We start from the raw sequence: 18,190 nt of genomic DNA, 5'->3' as shown, positions 1-18,190 counted from the left end.
TAGCCCCACTGAAATTTTTTCGTGTTTCATGCACCGCCGACCAAAACAATCCCTGGCGTCGAAAATCATTGTGGATTTTGTATAGAATGACTGTTTCACGCTCGCAAAGACATTTCGGCGGCCGCGGCGGCCGCATTTCGATGGGGGCGAAATGCGAAAACACCCGCGTACTTAGATTTAGGTGAACGTTAAAGAACCCCAGGTGGTCGAAATTTCCGGAGCCCTCCACTACGGCGTGCCTCATAATCAGAAAGTGTTTTTGGCACGTTAAACCCCATAATATATTATAAGACATTTCGGCGTGAAGGCTGCGAACTCGGGCTGGATTTCGTGGCAACGCCCATGCACCTGGAGTCATATAAAGCAAGGAACCCTATCCGGGCACAAAGTTCCAAGGGCGTTTTCATGACGAGTGGGTTCGTCGCGGCATCTCGCGGAGGCCGCGGTATCTACGGAGCGCATGGATTTGAATTCCGAAACTTTTTTGGTGAAATGTTTCCATAAGCTTTTAATTCAAAAGGTGCATTAACATTTCCAGAGTCGTGCTTTAGATTTTCAATTCCGCAACTTTATGGGTTTTAGGTTGTTATAAACTCGTGTCGCCAAATGTGCATTGACTTTTCTAAAGTCCTGCATCGGACCATAGAACGAGCCAAGCCAAATAAACACGCTATCAGACAAGTTGACAAAACACGCAGCGAGGTCCGATGAGACGAAGCGTTGTGGTGGTTCATTTGTGCCATCACATCACAGAAAGGAATATCAACATTCTTTTCACCTGCACCAAAGCATCAACGTCAAGACACTAAAGTCAGCAAAGGTAACTACTTTCTTATTTATTTTTTTCTACTTAGGACATTTATTCGCGAGGACACATTGAACGTCTTCAATTTTCTTATTCTCGCTACCTGCGGGCTTAGCCAGCCAGAGCGCATGCGTTTATCTCGTATTGCCCCGACCACCGCGCGGCACACTTCCGTACGCGTTCGTATTATTATTATTTTTTTTTGGGGGGGGGGGGGAGTGGATTTCGGTCTGGCAGAGTTTTAGACGTTTTCTGGCTAGAAGACGAGAAAAAGGAACAATGGTCGCTCGCCGCCATCACTGTGGGGACTCGACCGATTACAACGCGTTCGCTTGAACGCAACCTCTCCAGAAAGTTTTGTCTCGCTGGTGAGCATACCGAGCAGTATGCGTGTGGTTCTCTGTGGACCAAGCGCCTCACATTTTCTTCGGTATTCCATCGATAGGTGCCGAAAGTAGGCATTCGATTGTGGCCAACATGCTTTCCATCGGGTTTCTTAATTTCGGCACCCCCGCCCCACAAAAGAAAAATAAACATTGTTACGGCGCAGCGAATCGTCGCATAGTGAAAGTTCAATTTTGTTACTTCTTTTGCGGAAAGTAATAGGCCACGGGACTCTTCAGTTGTCGCATACACTTAATATATTATTGTGATACCCATTATATGGATACTCCAGGCGCATTCTTGCCGTCGCCATCATGTTCCGTACAGAGTCTAAGAGCGATAACATCGTGACTGCGCGCCGCATGCTGTATGTGCGAGTGAAAGCGTAGGGAGGGGGGGGGGGGTGGCGGCGATGGGTGAGCCGACGATGGTGGCACAGTCTTGTGTGAGCACGGAAGAAAAGTGGGGAGGAAGCGTCCGCCTTCCGTCGCGCGCAATGCATCGGGGGGTTGTAGAGGGAGGTTGGAGCGAGCCTTAGGATTCCATGATCTGTGAATATGCGATTGCGCAACATCTTTATTCGCCTTGTTCGACGCATTATATACAGTGACTTTTGCTTAGATACGTAGATTTACTCGAGACATACACCTATATGTAAATATATTGTTGCGAGGTTTTGTGTATACATGCAGTAAACTTTGTTTCTAATGAAACCTTCTTGCTTTTTACCAAACTGTATCTGAAATTTCTGAAAATATGAAATTTCTGGCTGCGCCACTGATGTGCGTGCATCTTGTACTTTGCTGTTCCTTTGTTTCGTTATCGGGGACACCATCGTAGTGGTGTCCCAGCTAATTGAAGGTAGATTTTTTTTTATCATATACAAGCTCCTTAGTTGTCCGGACGCCTAATTTTCAATGGTGTTACAAGCATACATACTACTGTGCAGAATATGGTTAGGTTGCGAATCATGAAGTTGTTATGACTCTTTCTTTTGCAAAGAGCTATAATTAGTTTGAGGATTAGACGCAGTAAAATGGTGTAATGAAAATGATAAAATATGTTCAGTAGGTAGAAAGTTTTACCGCATGAATACGTTTGTAATTCAACGCTGTCCTTTAGTTACATGTATTTTTTACTGAAGCATAATGTATTAATAAAGATCCCAAATAGCATGTACATATCATGTCATAGCATGTTTCAGTTCAACCAGTTAATACGCCATCTGTTCCACTGATTAGAAACCTTGTGCTCCAGTGGAAGCGTAGCTGCCTCATCGACACATCGCCTGCGTGCGCCACTCCGTACACACCTGCCCGAAACGCGCGCGCAGAGTATTGAGCCGGCTATGACAAAATCATGTCAGTCACGTTACCCTTGAGGTCGGAGGCGTTAGCTGATTCCTAACACTCTACGCGTTAAAGACGTCGCGAGATATTTGCTGCAGTAGGTCTTCGGTTTCTTGTTTGTTATTATTCCTTTTTCTTACTTTTCTTTCTCGTTATGCAAGTGAAGGGTCTTCTGAATAACGTTTTGCGAAACAATCATTCCTTTGCTTCCGATCGTGGCATTTTGATTTCATGCGCATCATCCAAGGCAAGGGCCTACGTGTTGGCGCCACGGACCTGTGTTGGGTATCACCTCGCCTCCAGCTATTGCATTGCTGCTAAATAAAGCATGTATTTAACATCTTCCGTGAAATGCCACTCTCGAGCAAGCCGGTCGTGGATAATACAGGACCCTATGGCTCAAGTTCTGCCTTTGGCGTTACATGCGTTACGTCACAACCCGCGCAGCAAACTTTGTCGACTAGGGTGTCATGTTCGGAGTAGGAAATATAGATGCATAGAGATATCGGCTGGCTTCCAGCGGCAGAAGCATGCAACATCGTCGCTACCCAAACCGTCCGTCGCGTCGCAAATGGGTTTCCGTACAGGTGGCAACGCAGGAGAGACAGCAGGTATCCGGTCTTCTGCAGACAGATTCAGCAAGGCATCTTGAACAGGTCCCAAGTAGACTCTACCTTCCTATTGACCCTTCTAGGGAGGTTTTTGGTGACACTGCATTCAACTCTTCGGTCGACACTGCTGCATCCCACGGCAGCGGCCTTTCTTTCTGGAGGCAACACAACAATAAAGTGAGCCGCGGCGCCGCGAAACCTCATAAGCATGAAAGCCGCGGCAGCGACAGCAGCCACCCATCGCGCGAGGAAAAAAAGGAGAGCGGCGGGGACGAGGGGCCGCCTGACTTGTTGCTTTTCGCTTCGTCATCATGTTAATGACGGGCGTGGGTGCGCGCCGGCCACAGCGGCACGATGGTCTTTTCGCTCGGCGGCGAGTGTGTTTTTGCTCGCCCCTGTGGACGCGCGGCCGAGTTCCTTTGTTTCTCCGGTGGGGGCGCCGGCAACCATTAAGGGGAGGCTCGGCCGACGGCTGCATAGCACGCTGCACTCCGCTTGGGCTTCCCCCCCCCCTTTCACCCCTTCGACCGCGCACGCGCGGAATCCCCCTAGGACGTGATTAACGAGGATCGCCACCGGGCCTGATAGCATCGCGAATTACAGTGATGGAGTCGCCGCTCTTCTTGCACCACCGCCATCGCGGTTGCCACCTCCGTTTTTTCTTGTCTCATTTTTTTGCGCACACGTACGCGTCACTTCCCGTGAGCTATGCGACGAGGTATATAGGTAGCAGGCAACCGTGGATATATATATATATATATATATATATATATATATATATATATATATATATATATATATATATATATATATATATATATATATATATATATATATATATATATATATATGCATGTATGTAGATAGATAGATAGATAGATAGATAGATAGATAGATAGATAGATAGATAGATAGATAGATAGATAGATAGACCGGGGCTTGGAGTCCTGGTAAATGACTAGCGGTGGTCTCCTAATTTCGCTGTTCGCGATGACCAGAGTCAGGAATGCGGTCAGGATTCAACAGGTCTTCATTGTTGAGTCGCTCCTTTTCATGAGACTTCCACATAATTCAGTATTCGTAGTGACACAAAGAGCACTGGATAAGAAAAATTTTTCATCCAGGTATTATGTCCTATGGAAGAAGATTCTACTGTCCTCGATGAAACAGGGAAACGACTAGCGCATAGCGTTAGTAAACGCATTTCTTTAGTGCTGCTATATCCCGTTACCGTTAGCCCAACTAAATTGTGGCGGTCGTCGACGGCATCGTGGCAGAGAAAGGGGGCACTGCCAGGATTAGTGCGGGACGTGGACGCAAAGCGCATAAGAAGGTCAAATCAAAGGCGAACCCATTCGTGAAGAAACACTAAAGCGTGCAATTGTCTCTTCTAGCAAAAGCTTTGCGTCGCTGTAGCAGTGTAATCCTGAAGCAGCGTATAGAATCACCCAAGGTACACCCGCCTCCTCCATACCGCCATGCAGCTCTATACATAAACTACTAGCTACTGCAGTTCGTCACTCGGAACATCACAGACAGTGTTCCCTTACCTTTAGGCACAATAATCGCCGAAGAGAGCACACGGAGCTATGCAGCCTCAGGCAACGGGCAGCTACTTTCCTGTCTCAATAATGCAATCCTCCAAGCCTGCAACGGTGCTTTTCGGGTACGACAAGAGCCGCAATCGTCGGTACCCGCTGGTGGCAGCAACATTTAAACATTTAACATCGCTCATGTAGTAGCGTGCCGGATTATGCCGCAAGAGAGTTTTCTGCTCCGCCGTCACGCGGCACCCCCGTGCACTTAACAGATTTTCGTCTTCTGCCAGGAGGCATTCCTAAGTGCGGGTTGTCCCAGTGCGGATCAAAGATTCAAGCGCGCCAAGAGTAGGTTCTGCTCCGCTTTGGTTTCTGGCGGTCTAGTCATGTCTACGCCTCGTTGGTGGCGAATTATGCACGGCTCGGGCACTCGGAGATACACACGCGCCGTACAGAACCTCGATTTGCCGTCTCTTAACCGTCCTGAATTATTGCCATCACTGAAAATGGGAAAGGTTTCCGAAAGGCTGCGGAGCTCACGTGTCCGAATCCGGCTTTTCGTACCAGCACCAACGTTGCACTCGTCGCGAAGCTCACGACTCCAGCGTCGCCCGACGTCTAGGAGCATTTCTCTGCAGAGCGAAACGAGGGGCGATAATCAGTACTACGTCGCGTAAGCGAAGAGCCAAATAAAGAGAACGAACACCGCTGGTTTGAAAACGCTTTCATTATGAACGCCCGCCGCGCCTGACGTGAGAACTGTCCACAGCGCCCCGTCTGAGGCAGTCTCCCCTTCGTTTGTCTAACGTAGAAGGCGCCTCTACCTTGTTGCTTCGAGCGCGGCGCAATCCGTCTCCGAACTCCTGTCAACATGATCCCACCTTAATTTTTCAGCGTGCTGTGAGTTCTTCTCGACGCGGCCATGAAGAGGCGCTCGTCTCTTAAACTCTGCAAGTTGCCAAGCCGTTTCGCGACGTCCTCCAGGGCATCCCAGTTTCAACCTCCCAAAACCGAGTGGTAGGGGGCTGCCCGAGACGGTTCGTACAGAAGCGAGAAATTACGATGCAAATGTACACAGTACAACTGTTCTGCGTGCAGAACTCGAGTTAGCAACTATGTGTAGTGGTTCTGAGTTTCTCGTCTTCCCCTCCCACTTTGCGCGAGTTTGCTTCTACACTCGCACACGAAATGCCGTGAATGAGTAATGGTGCGTCCCACCCGTGAATCTCATTAGTGCGTTTCAAGTCGCCGGGAAAAGACTTCCCGATCGCTAGAGCGCGGGAAAACTACGGCAAGTTCGTACTTCAAGCAAACTTCAGTTTCCTCTCCGACATCAGGTCTCGCGGCATTTTGAACGTTGCGAAGTCGTGTGTACCGTTTCTTTTTTCTATTTGCCGTAGACGCACCGAGATTACTACTCCCGTGCTACAGTTAGAAAGCTGCTTTTCTCATAGACAAGAGGTAGAGAAAACCTGGACGATTGTGTATTAATCAGAGCCTCTTGCATCAGATAATAGTGTGACCAAGATATATTTTTAAAGGCAATTTTCCTTCAAGATACACTTGCGCGAGACATGCAGTGCTGAGAACCATTTATTAAAAGGTATTTTATCATGACAAGGTGACACAGTATGTCAACTTCTACCAGAGACAAAGAGCGCAACTTAATGCACAAATGGCTCGTTGTCCGAGCCATCGAGACCGTTAGCACGAAGGGAATTAAAATCACTCACGCGCGCAGGCACGCTAGCACGCGCGCACGCACAGTCCGAACTTTTGTTGGTGTACCCTACAACAAGGAAACAATACGGAGGAATACGGAACATTAACATCAAGGTGAACGGGGGCCCGATACCTATCGTAGATCAGATCAAAGTCTTAGGACTCGCGCTGTATGCGGAAGGCAGAAACCGCGATACCATCAATGCGCTAGAGAACAGCACACAGCAAACAGTGGGACTGATCAATCGGATTGCCAATAGATACTACGACATGAGAGAGGCCAGCCTAATTCGTTTAGTGCAGGCCTTACTCATCAGCCGCGTCGTCTATGTGGCACCGTACTTAACATTTGGCGTGGCAGGAAAAGCAAGATGGAATGCATCGTCAGACGAGCGTTCAAACAAGCATTTGGCATTCCAGTCAGAACACGCAACGACAAACTATTACAATTGGGGCCACACAACACTCTCGATGAACTAATCGAGGCGCGCACCACCGCCCAATACGAAAGACTCACACAGAGCCCCACGGGGTGACATATTCTATGGAAACTAAACATTCACTACGAAGCACAACGCGGTGTGAAACTCAGCATTCCATTATAGAGGTGGAGGAACTTTAAAATTCCTTCACTGCCAAAGAACAAGCACCCGGAGCACCACAAGGAGCGACGAGAGGCAAGGGCGCACCACATTGAGACCAAATACCATGATGCAGAGGGCGTGGCCTACGTAGATGCCGCGGAATGTAGTGAACGAAAAGGAGTGGCCATCGTAACGGTAGACGCGGACGGAGAAGCCCTAGCGAGCGGAACCGTGAAAACGGACAACCTCGAAGTAGCGGAGGAACGAGCAATTGCATTAGTGGTGGCCTCCACCAAAGCTAGAATTATTATAAACGACTCAAAGATCGCAGTCCATAATTTCGCAAAAGGACGCATCTCGCTAGAGGCGCTCCAAGTTCTAAATAATAACAGCGACAATCATCGTGGGACGATCCAAATTATTCGGGTGCGTGCGCACTTCTGCCTCTCCGGCAACGAGGCGGCTCACAACGAGCTCGCTGAGCAAGTGAGCCAGCCCAGCCGGGAACGAGAGGAGACCGCATGGTCAACTAAAAAAATCACCGATTAGTATCGACCGGTAAGGGTACGGTACCTACCACCTCATGCAGAGCTAACCATGAAATAAGTGGCAGCCTGGCGCCTCCTGCAAACAAAGATGTATCCTAACCCTGTGGCCTGCAGGATATTCTATCCAGGGCAATACAAGGATCAATGTAAATTATATATGGGTAGGGCGGATCCGCCACATATTCTACGGGCATGCTCGAACGTGGCTCCTTTCAAGGGCCGCAAAATTCAAAACCGGCAGCAGTGGGAGACCGTGCTGCTCAGCTCAGATCAGCGAGACCAGGTCTGGGCCGTTGAGGTAGCCGAAGCAGCCGCTGAGAGCCAGGGGATCTCGGCCGTCTGCTAGGCGGAGGGAGGCTGCGTCCGCCCTCGTGATTGCTGACGGTAATAAAAGTTGACAGTCTCTCTCGCTGGAGAGCACTCTTAACGGCTCACTTTCGAGTTACCACGAGCAGGCTTAGCTGGCTCTGGCGCATGCCACGTGAAACAAACTATGCACCATATGCCGCGTCAACATTGAGGTCAGGCTCCAGCGTCACGCTACACTATATTCTCCGCAATGCTCACACTGTGGAGGGGTAGCTAACCTCTACCACATGATGTGGGCATGCCAATGTAATCCCATAGTTGACCCAATTCCAAATCCCTCAGAAAAGCAGTGGGAGGCTATTCTGCTAAGCAATGATCCTGACCGTCAGCACTGGCTGGTGGGGAGGGCCAGCGCATCAGCAATAACCGGTGGACTACCGGACTAGGCGGCCCACCCACGAGTTCTACGAATATTCAGCAAATAAAGATGTTTTCAATCTATGAATTACTAGATAATGTGCACCCCAAACAAGCAAAGCAAGAATGAATGACTTTTCTAGTTTTATTGACACATTTGTTTTGGGCGTGTTTTTCATCTTTGAACGTGTGGGCGCCTGCGATCGTCAGCATCATCATGTGATCTGCTTGGCCACTTTGTTTTCCTGTACCTCGTTCCCGCCGTTGATCGAAGGTTACGAAGCGAGCCGGACGCGTCCAGGAGTTCTTGTTTGCGCTTGATGTCCGCCATTACAGTAGCGATCTTATCCGTCACATACTCGTCGGCGATGTCCTTGCTGTAGACCTCCTGGAGAGCCGTTCTGAGGGTCAAGTTCACTGATGAAAGTTCCACAATTTGAGAATTCAAATTCTTGACGCATTCCTTGCTCTCGTCGCGGGACTTCTCGTAGCTGGGCTTGCAAAGCGGCAAGTACGGCAGAAGATCCAAGTGGTGTTTCAGCGTCTCCAAAGTGTGCAGCTCGTCGACAATCGCTGCTCCGGGAAACTTGCAGTTCACACCCTGCATCTTGTAGTCAACGTTCAAGTCAATAGTGTGGTTGCACTTTAGGATCTGTTCGATCGGCGATGACCCGATGTTGACGGTGGGCAGCTGACCAGACTTGCGCACTACAGCAAGGCAGACAGCCAGAGATGGCAAGCTAGTGGGTAGCAGCTCACGCAGGGGCGAGTCGTGACTCGTTCGTTGCGGACCCATCAGGGCAACGCCCGGAAAACGGACGTGGTCTTTCCACTGGCTCATGGCCCTAGTCCAAGTAACGTGACTTTTTACACGCTCCTTGAGTCGGGGATAAACAACTGGAGCTTCGCCAACGTCCTTGAACGAGGTAGCCACCCACAACGAGTCGCCGAAACGCGATGCGAAGTTCAGCCACCCGCTCAATTCCAAATCTGTTCTGTAAGTGGCTACCATGACCTCCACGTGCAGGTGAATGGGGAGCAGCTGGTACAGCTCGTTGGGGATCTTGGCGAGGGTGTCGTGCCAGACGATCGTCTTGACGCCGTGGTGCTCTTTCAGGTAGTTGGTAATGAGCTGTACGTAGGACATGTAGAGCATGTACTTGTCGTAAAGGCCGAAGCGCCCGCCAGAGCGGGAGTTGCCCCGCCGGGCAGGCTCGAAGCTCCTCGCGGTGCACCGTCCGCACAGGCCGAGCGCGGCCACGTCTCCGCATCCGATGTGCACATAGTAGAGCTCCCTGGTGTGGTGGAAGTTCAGTATCTGGTCCAGGATGTCTTGAATGAGTTTCACTCCGGCGGGGTTAGAGGGACACAGCGTGTCGGGCACGCTCGGGCTCTCGCGATACTTTGCGAACTGCGGGTGCTTGAGAATGTACTCGAGCTTGTCGAAGGTGTTGATGAGTGGCACCACCGTCAGATCGTAGTCTCTAGCGGTGTCCAAGACGGCGCGCAATTCCTGACGGGTGTAGGCCCGCGGTGACGCGAGAGCGTGCAGCGGCTCGCCGACGAACGGGAAACTGTCCTCGTATTCGATCAGCAGGCCCGTGGCGCCGAGACTCTTGAGGATGGGGATGAGCGTGATCAAGTAGGATGCCTTAGGCGGCGCCCCCTTCAAGTCCAGGTGAACCAGGCGGTGAGGCGGAATCACGTTTATGGCCGCCAGGACGACCTGCGGCAGCAGGACGGCAAGCAGAGCAGCCCTCGCCATGGCTGCCAGAGACCGAGGCTTCTACTTCTTCTTCTGCTGCGTGGCAAGCGTGTTAAATAGCACGTGGGGCGTTCAATCCTCTTTCTTTTCTGTATACGCAAAGACGAATGCCCCGCTAAATATTTTTTTTATTTCTGTACTTTTAAATTAATTATTACTCATTCGATATGGCTTTCCTGATCTTATTTTAACAGCTAATTCTACACTATTCAATGCTATTTCCATAGATATACGGAAATTTATGCTCTATAATAATTTGGAATAACCACCCTATTCTTGGCCTACCCCACATCGTGGGTAGGAGCCACACATGCGATAGGCAACAACAACAGCTCCATGCAGACAGTGGCTAGTGGCGCAACTCCGCTGACCCAACGGGGGCGCTTCTAAGTGCTCGAAAAATGCCCTTGCAAGCGCTTACGCGCATGGTTTTCTTGGATCCTAAGACCTGAAGGCATCTGTCTCCGTATTATTTTGGTTGTTCTACGCGGCATTGTTTTCCACTACTAACTGCGAGGCCGTTATCGTATAGGAGGGGTCGCAGTCTTGGATGCACGACAGTTTATGCTGCACAGCGATTCGAGGCCTGGCCGGTGGCGTCACGAGGATTTCTGCAGCTGAAATAGCTCTCTCCTTTGCCCGCAAGAAAAACAAAGAAATAAAAGGCCGCATGCTTTTCCCTTTTCGCTGATTCCAGGACTATGGCTTGCGTACGAGGGCTGTGAGAAGTGTGGAAGTGTGTGGAAGTGTGGAAGTGTGTGTGTGGAAGTGCTTCTCTTGCGGAACACATCTCGCCCGTCTCTGTGTTTTTCTGGACTTCTTACTGCACCTGTGGGGTCTACCGCCCCCTCCATCGCGGTGATGGATGTACAACACCTCGAGGATCCTCCCGGTTCCCGTTCACCCGCGGACATCGGTTCGAGGAAGCGAGGAAGTACGTCAAGTGGTAGCGAGGACACAGAGCTGTACTGCGCATCAGGTGACGAGTCCTCGGAGGACAGCTTTCGACTTGTCCAGTACCGCAAGGCCAAACGAAGAATTATCAACTCATCTTCGGCGTCCAGCTCGAACACTGTGAAAACAGCTCCTCAGCGATGGCCTCACTCCATCCTGTTTGTGCCACAGAACGCTACCGACAACCTGCGCGTCCTCAACAGGCAAGCACTCTCCGTGTATCTAGAGAACACCGTGCCAAATGAGATCAAGGATGTCAGGATAAATACTAGACGAAACATCCTGGCAATCGATGTGATGAACCCGAGTGCACTGACCATACTACAACATGTAACGCAGCTGGGAAACATCAAGGTCCGATCCATCGTGCCAACGAATGGTGCCACAATAACTGGAGTCATCTATGACATTGACAATGAAATATCTAATGCAGACCTCCCAATTCTCATAAAACCAGCAAGCGAACACAACGTGATTGTGCATGTTGGTCGCCTCGGCAACACACGTTGTGTGAAGATAAGCTTCAAAGGCGACTGCCTTCCACCCTACGTGAAGGTCGGCCACTTTCGCCACCAGGTTCGACCATTTATTCCAAGACCAATGCAATGCTTCAATTGTCAGAAGATTGGACATGTGAAGGGTGTTTGCAGAAATTCGGCCGTGTGCCCTCGATGTGCCGAACCCCACTCAGAAGACAACTGCAGCGCAACCACGTTCAAGTGTCCTAACTGTCAAGGTGATCACTGCGCCTCTTCCAAAGACTGTCCCCAGATCAAGAAAGAGTTCACCATTCTTAAGCAAATGGTGAGAGATAACTCTACCCACAAAGAGGCCGCTGTGAAAGTACGGCGAAGACGACGTCACCGACAACGGTCTTCACGGCGGAAAACATCAAGCTTTCAGGAAAAGTCCCCTCGTCAAACATCATCATCAGCGGACGTTTCCAGCACTCCGATCACCAATGTTGGAAGGGAGCAAACCGCCAGATCTCTCTCCACAAAGGAATGGCCGCCACTTCCGCGTACACGACCGCCAGAAGAGCCGCAGAAGAAGCCGCCCCCAGTACAGCAAGGTGCTGTATCCGAGGAGTCGCGGAAAACAGATGAGCAAGTGATAGCACTTATTAGGCCTTTAATGAATGCCATTCGCGTGCTGCTAAGCAACATGCACACACCGTCTGCCAGAAGTGCGCTTCAAGTACTGGACGCTCTGAGTCCGGTGCTTGCAACCCTTGAGTAGATCATGGCTCCACAGCCACGGTCCTTTAGGGAAGAGGTCCGACAAGCAGCTATTTTTCAGTGGAATGCCCGCGGACTCAGAGCGCGCCTTTCGGATTTCCGTCGCTTCGTGTTCGCCAATATGTTTCCCATTATCGTCATTTGCGAGCCGAACTTATCGAACAAAATCAGGCTTTCTGGATATGAATCATTTATGTCGTCAGCTGTTTATGAAAACAGTAAGGTTTTGGTGTTCATTCGCCGTGACCTCACCTACACTCATCAGCCTGTACCACCTAATGACAGTAATCAATATATATGCCTAAACGTAAGGAAAAAGAATCTAGCCTTCACTTTTATAGGCGCCTACCTATCTCCGTCAAGTCGATTTGATTACAACAGACTACGAGACATCCTTTCCTCAACCTCCAATCCCTGGGTCATCACTGGAGATTTCAACGCCCATCATACACTCTGGGGAAGTCCGATCATCAACGCAAGAGGCAGAGCTCTGGTATCTTTCGCCTCCAGTAATGAACTTTGGCTGCTGAATGATGGAAGTCCTACGTTCTTACGTGGCTCCACGTACAGCAGCTGTCTTGACTTGGCTTTCGTCTCGCGAAGCCTAGTCAGACGTGCAGGGTGGTTTGTGGACATCGAGACGCACGGAAGCGACCATATCCCCACGTACATCAAGATCAGAGGATTGACCGCTTCCAAAATACGGGATGCGATCCAAAGAGTGGACTGGCCTAAATTTCAGTCTATTATGGAAGAACACTGCGACGCCAATCCATCCTTCGACTTGGAAGAGGCAATCAAGAGCGTGGTGCAAGACACTATGCGTACTCTAACATGCTCCTCGAAACTTAATGATTATGATGTGGAACTAGAACGACTTCGAGCAATCCGACGACGTGCTGAACGAAGATACCGACGTACGAAAACAATAGACGATCTACGGACCGCCAGGCGCACGCAAAAGAAGATACAGCGCCGGTTAGACAAGCTCGAATCGCAACGTTGGGCTGCCTTCTGTGAGTCGCTAGATCCACGCAAGCCTTTATCGCAACTATGGAGAACGGTGCGCGGACTGCGGACACTTCCCGTACAGCGATTCCCATTCAAGGCACTTGCCCTCTCTCAAAAGAGATCGGAGATTGACGTGGCAGAGGATTTCTGCGCCAGATTATCCGGCCAACTGACAGCTACCAACATTCCATCGCCTTCGAGCAGCTGTCCGCCACCACGTGATCACCGGTTGGATCTACCATTCTCGATCCACGAACTTAAGGCAGCATTAGCTTTGTGTAGCCGCACATCAGCGCCAGGACCTGACGGAATTTCCTACCGAGCTTTGTGTCACCTGGGGGAGCGAGCGAGAGAGGTTCTTCTTGGGGTGTACAATGAATCTTGGAGAAATGGCACGCTGCCAACTACCTGGAAGACAAGTCGCCTTGTTCCACTGCTGAAGCCTGGCAAGTCGCCGTTGGAGCTCTCCTCATATCGCCCGATCGCTTTGGCGAGCTGTGTGGGCAAAGTAATGGAGAGGATGATCCTAGGACGCCTGGAGTGGTACTTGGAGTACCACAACACCTACCCAGATGCCATGGCGGGCTTCCGACGCGGTCGATCATCGATCGATAACGTCGTCGACCTGGTCACCTACATTCAACATGAGAAACGCCGTAAGCGTCTCTGCGCATCCTTATTCCTCGACGTTAAAGGGGCGTATGACAACGTTACGCATGAAGCCATCCTCTCTGCTCTCGCAGAAGTAGGAGTGGGTGGTCGGATGTTTCAATGGATACGGAGCTATCTATCCATGCGATCCTTTTTTGTAAGCACCGAGGAAGGCCATACTTCTCTACATTATAGCTACCGCGGCGTCCCCCAGGGCGGTGTACTTAGCCCCGTGTTATTCAATCTAACACTAATTGCTCTCCTTGAGGACGTGCCAACCACAGTCAGGCTATCAATGTACGCGGATGACATCTGCATATGGACATCTGCAGTAACACGCCTACAGCTGCGAGCGAGAATTCAGAAAGCCGCGACACAAACTGCTGTCTACCTCCGTAATCGAGGCCTCGAAATTTCCTCCGAGAAATGCGCACTGGTGCCATTTACGCGCAAACCCATGGCAAACTACAGTGTAACGATAAATGGCCAAGTAATACGACGGGTCCGATCGTACAAGTTTCTAGGTGTCATAATCGACAGGGACTTGTCATGGAGCCCACACATATCTTACGTGAAAAAACGGTTGACAGGCATATGCCACCTGTTCAAATTTTTCGCTGGCAAGACCTGGGGAATGTCGCCTAGTGCCATGTTACAACTGTACAGGGTGCTTTTTCTGGGATTTCTGCGATACAGCTTGCCAGCAATAAACAACACAGGCAAAACGAATCTACGCACTATACAAAGTCTTCAGGGTCAAGTGCTCCGGATCTGTCTAGGCCTGCCTCAGAGTGCTTCAACAGTGGCTACGATAGCAATCGCTGGAGACCACCTTGTCAAGACCCACATTGAAATTGAAGTACTCAGGACCCATATAAGGCATCTAGCCAGGACTCCTCGTCACCATTTAGCCTCTCTACCAGCGGACAGGCCACACACATCTTTCAGCCAAACGATAACTGCATATGATGAATCATTGCCAGCTTGTTTCACTCCGGCTGCGAGACCTTCGATCCCTCCATGGTGCCTCGCTCAGCCGAAAATCAACCTCGCAATACCTGGTATCTCGAAAAAAGCTGATCTGTCATCACCAGCCCTTAGACAGCTCACGCTACTATATTTGTACGAGAACTACCGTGACTCTACGCATATTTACACTGATGGATCTGTCCTTCCAAGCAGCTCCGCGGCGGCAATCGTCATACCAGCGAAAGCTACAACAATCAAATTTAAGACGACCCACGCGACAACATCGACAGCAGCAGAGCTCGCAGCGCTCTTTACTGCTCTTCATCACATTGGTGATGAACCGCCACACAAATGGACAATATTCTGTGACTCGAAGGCGGCACTGCAGTCTCTACTGTCACCTTTACGACGCGGACCGCACGAACAACTAATATTCCATATTACAGAGACATTACACCATATAAGTGATGCAGGCCACGACATAACCTTTCAGTGGCTTCCAAGTCACTGCGGGATTGTCGGCAATGAACGGGCGGATCACGCTGCCCGCTCAGCCCATACTGAGGAGCGCCACGTCCCCATTCCTCTTTCTAGAACTGACGCTGCACGGAAGCTCCGCCTACTTGCTCGGCAGTGCACCGCGTCGCAATGGAATGAGCCACATTTAAGAAATCCGCGACTGCACTCACTTGATCCAACATTAAGTCTTCGAGCGCCATCACAGCTTCGCCGTAGAAACGCCACGCTTCTATATCGACTTTGGTTGGGCGTTGCCTTTACTAAAGCCTATGCCTTCCGCATAGGGATGACCGACACCCCAACCTGTGACCACTGCGGCCATGAAGAATCAATTGGCCATATTTTGTGCACCTGCCCGCAGTACAGTCCACAGAGGGCATGCCTCAGCCAGGAACTAGACCAACTGGACGACCAACCGCTATCCGAAAAAAGAATTCTGCAACATCGAAAGGACCTACCGTCACAGAAGAAGGCCGTGCAAGCGCTTTTGCGCTTCTTGCGATCTACCGGCCTGTGTGAACGACTTTAACTGGAACGCCTTTTGTGTGTGTGTCTCCATGTGTGCGCGTTCGGTTTTTTTTTTTTGCGTTTCCCTCTCTGTCATCTTTCTAACCCCTATCCCCCATCCCCAGTGTAGGGTAGCAAACCGGAGACTCATATCTGGTTAACCTCCCTGCCTTTCCTCTTCATTCTCTCTCTCTCTGTGAGAACCAATTGGCTCTTCGGAACCAAGCCCAGCCAACCGTTCCCGCCCGTGGGGCTCTGGAATAGGGCCTCAACCATCGTGTCTTCTTTTATTTATTTTCAATACGTTTTCCTCGCTCACTCACGACTGCCGATTTGAGTACGGTGTTCACGCTCGCTGTGTAGGTTTGTGTTGTCGAGATCAGACGATTCGGGTCACGATGCGAACCTTAACTGAAATCACACAAAATTCATAACCAAGAGTTGACATCGAAGCATTCCTTACCCTAATTTAAACCGCTTCTTAGAGACCTAATGCAGCATACGGTATGAAAAGAAGCTGTGGCGTAAATCAGTATGCTGTATAAATCATCCCTTTGACGAACCTGTATAGCGGCCGAACCAGTATAATTCTTCCTTTGCTTTAGACTACGACAACAAGATGCAAGATGGTGCACACAAACCATGTGCGGACCACGCGGACATTTATACCCTCGGCTAGAGTGAAGCAGGGAGGCAAGGTCTTTATTGGAAGACAGATATTTGTTTCCGGTTACGTATGCCCGCTGACATACTATACTGCATATGGGGATATACGGATGTATTGTGAACGAGGATTACAATAGTAAAACAGTGTGAACAAGCGTGAAAAAAGGAGTAAAACTAATAGCTCTGAGTAAAGTCATGAACGTATTTATAAGAGGTACGATGGCGCAATTTCAGCCGCTTCTTAACCATGAATCGAACTCCGGCTACAGATTTTCGAGAAGGCCGATTTTCAAGATGTAAGAGAGCCTCCAGACCTGCCGTTGTTTTGAAGGGCAGGGCAGGGGACATAAGATTGCCAAGTATCGTTAACGGGGGCGTAAGAATTCTGTTATATTTCGCCCTCAAAACTACAATTTTCGTCGTGATACGCGGTGCATTGTAGTTATATATATGACGACGATTTCTAAACAACAAATATTGCAGAAGAAAGCGGGGATTCACCCTGGGCGGCACAACCTTGTGAAGGCTACGTTCAGTTCAAGCTGATGGTTACATTATCTACGATTAACGACAATGTAACCGAGCAGGTTTTGATTTTCCTTGGGTCAACCAAACGCAGGAAGTTGACCTACTGAAAATATAAATTTCGGAGGCAACGCCTTTCAGTCTTCGTAATTATAGTAAGAAAGATTCTTCTCAAATTTTTTGAACGCAAGGAATTTTCGCTGCGCGGGTTTGGGTAGGGGGTAAAGCGGATCGATATGTGTGCACTTTCAACCGCCTTCGTTTTCCTAAATACCGCATTGGCCAGGAAGGAAAATACCACATGAAAATCGTGCGCAATATGTGAAGCCTTCTGTGAAAAGTTTAGGATCAGTTGAATACTATTCGCATATATATTCCGGAGCACATTGAAGGATCCCTGCTTCAGGCATACGTCTCTTTTTTTATTTTGCACTGATTCCAGATAGTCTGATGGATGAGAGTGTCAATCGCACGCTCTACCATGTTTCAACCCGAATCTAGGCAGACAGACCACTGACGGCCTTCACAAAGTTATAAATCTAGTAGATATGTTTGCAATACATCCTTAATTCCTTGCCTTCGCGTGAATAGCATGCCAGCTAGATATTTATACACAGCGTCTTTTGTGCAGGCAGCAAGCCAAGGAACAAGAATACGGCTTTTGCTACAGTCCACAAGCAGGGTAAGACCTTCGGGTCATCGATGCGCAACCACAAACAGCTGTTTCATGCTGCCTCCAGTTTCTTCTGGCTCGTATAAAAAATAACTGTTGCAGTGTCGTCAGACATCAAAGAAAGATTCGTTCAATGTGAGCCTTATAGGGTAGCACCATTGATCGGCTATTGTTACCCCGCCCGGATATGGCTGACATTAGCAAGACATGGAGATGCTATCAAAATTTACTCACTTAAGGTCATGATGAGAGATTTTTGGTGATCACCACTCCAAGAATAGTATTGTGATCGCACATCTTGAAGAGCGTGAACGCCTCGTATTAATGAATAATGTTCTTTCGGCTTTCGTGAGATAGTCATGGCAATGCTTCTCTATGGGAGACACGTTGAGCTAAGGTAAGCCAAGAAGTTGACCGACGCTTTCTCGAGCCATTGTCGGGTGGC

At 49.6% G+C, this 18,190-nt stretch overlaps 1 protein-coding gene and 1 long non-coding RNA gene across 2 annotated transcripts in view; one reads left to right on the top strand and one right to left on the bottom strand.

The window, feature by feature from the left end:
* The window catches only part of LOC135898071 (uncharacterized), a 107,293-nt gene extending 89,538 nt beyond the window's left edge, over positions 1–17,755 (top strand). Inside the window, exon 3 of the long non-coding RNA XR_010563251.2 lies at positions 17,704–17,755. This is a non-coding gene — a long non-coding RNA (uncharacterized lncRNA). The remainder of the gene's footprint in view (positions 1–17,703) is intronic.
* LOC135898070 (hexosaminidase D-like) lies at positions 8,388–10,086 on the bottom strand. The gene has a single exon (XM_065426814.2). The coding sequence runs from the start codon at positions 10,030–10,032 to the stop codon at positions 8,443–8,445; it is 1,590 nt and encodes a 529-aa protein (XP_065282886.2). The 5' UTR covers positions 10,033–10,086; the 3' UTR covers positions 8,388–8,442.
* Positions 17,756–18,190: the final 435 nt, after the last annotated feature.

This window comes from Dermacentor albipictus, chromosome 3, assembly GCF_038994185.2.
Source record: "Dermacentor albipictus isolate Rhodes 1998 colony chromosome 3, USDA_Dalb.pri_finalv2, whole genome shotgun sequence".
Lineage (NCBI taxonomy): Eukaryota > Metazoa > Arthropoda > Arachnida > Ixodida > Ixodidae > Dermacentor > Dermacentor albipictus.
This window is presented reverse-complemented; position numbering and strand designations above follow the sequence as displayed.

Coding starts and splice junctions, on each gene's coding strand:
- LOC135898070 (XM_065426814.2), bottom strand. CDS start 10,032: ATGGCGAGGGCTGCTCTGCTTGCCGTCCTGCTGCCGCAGGTCGTCCTG.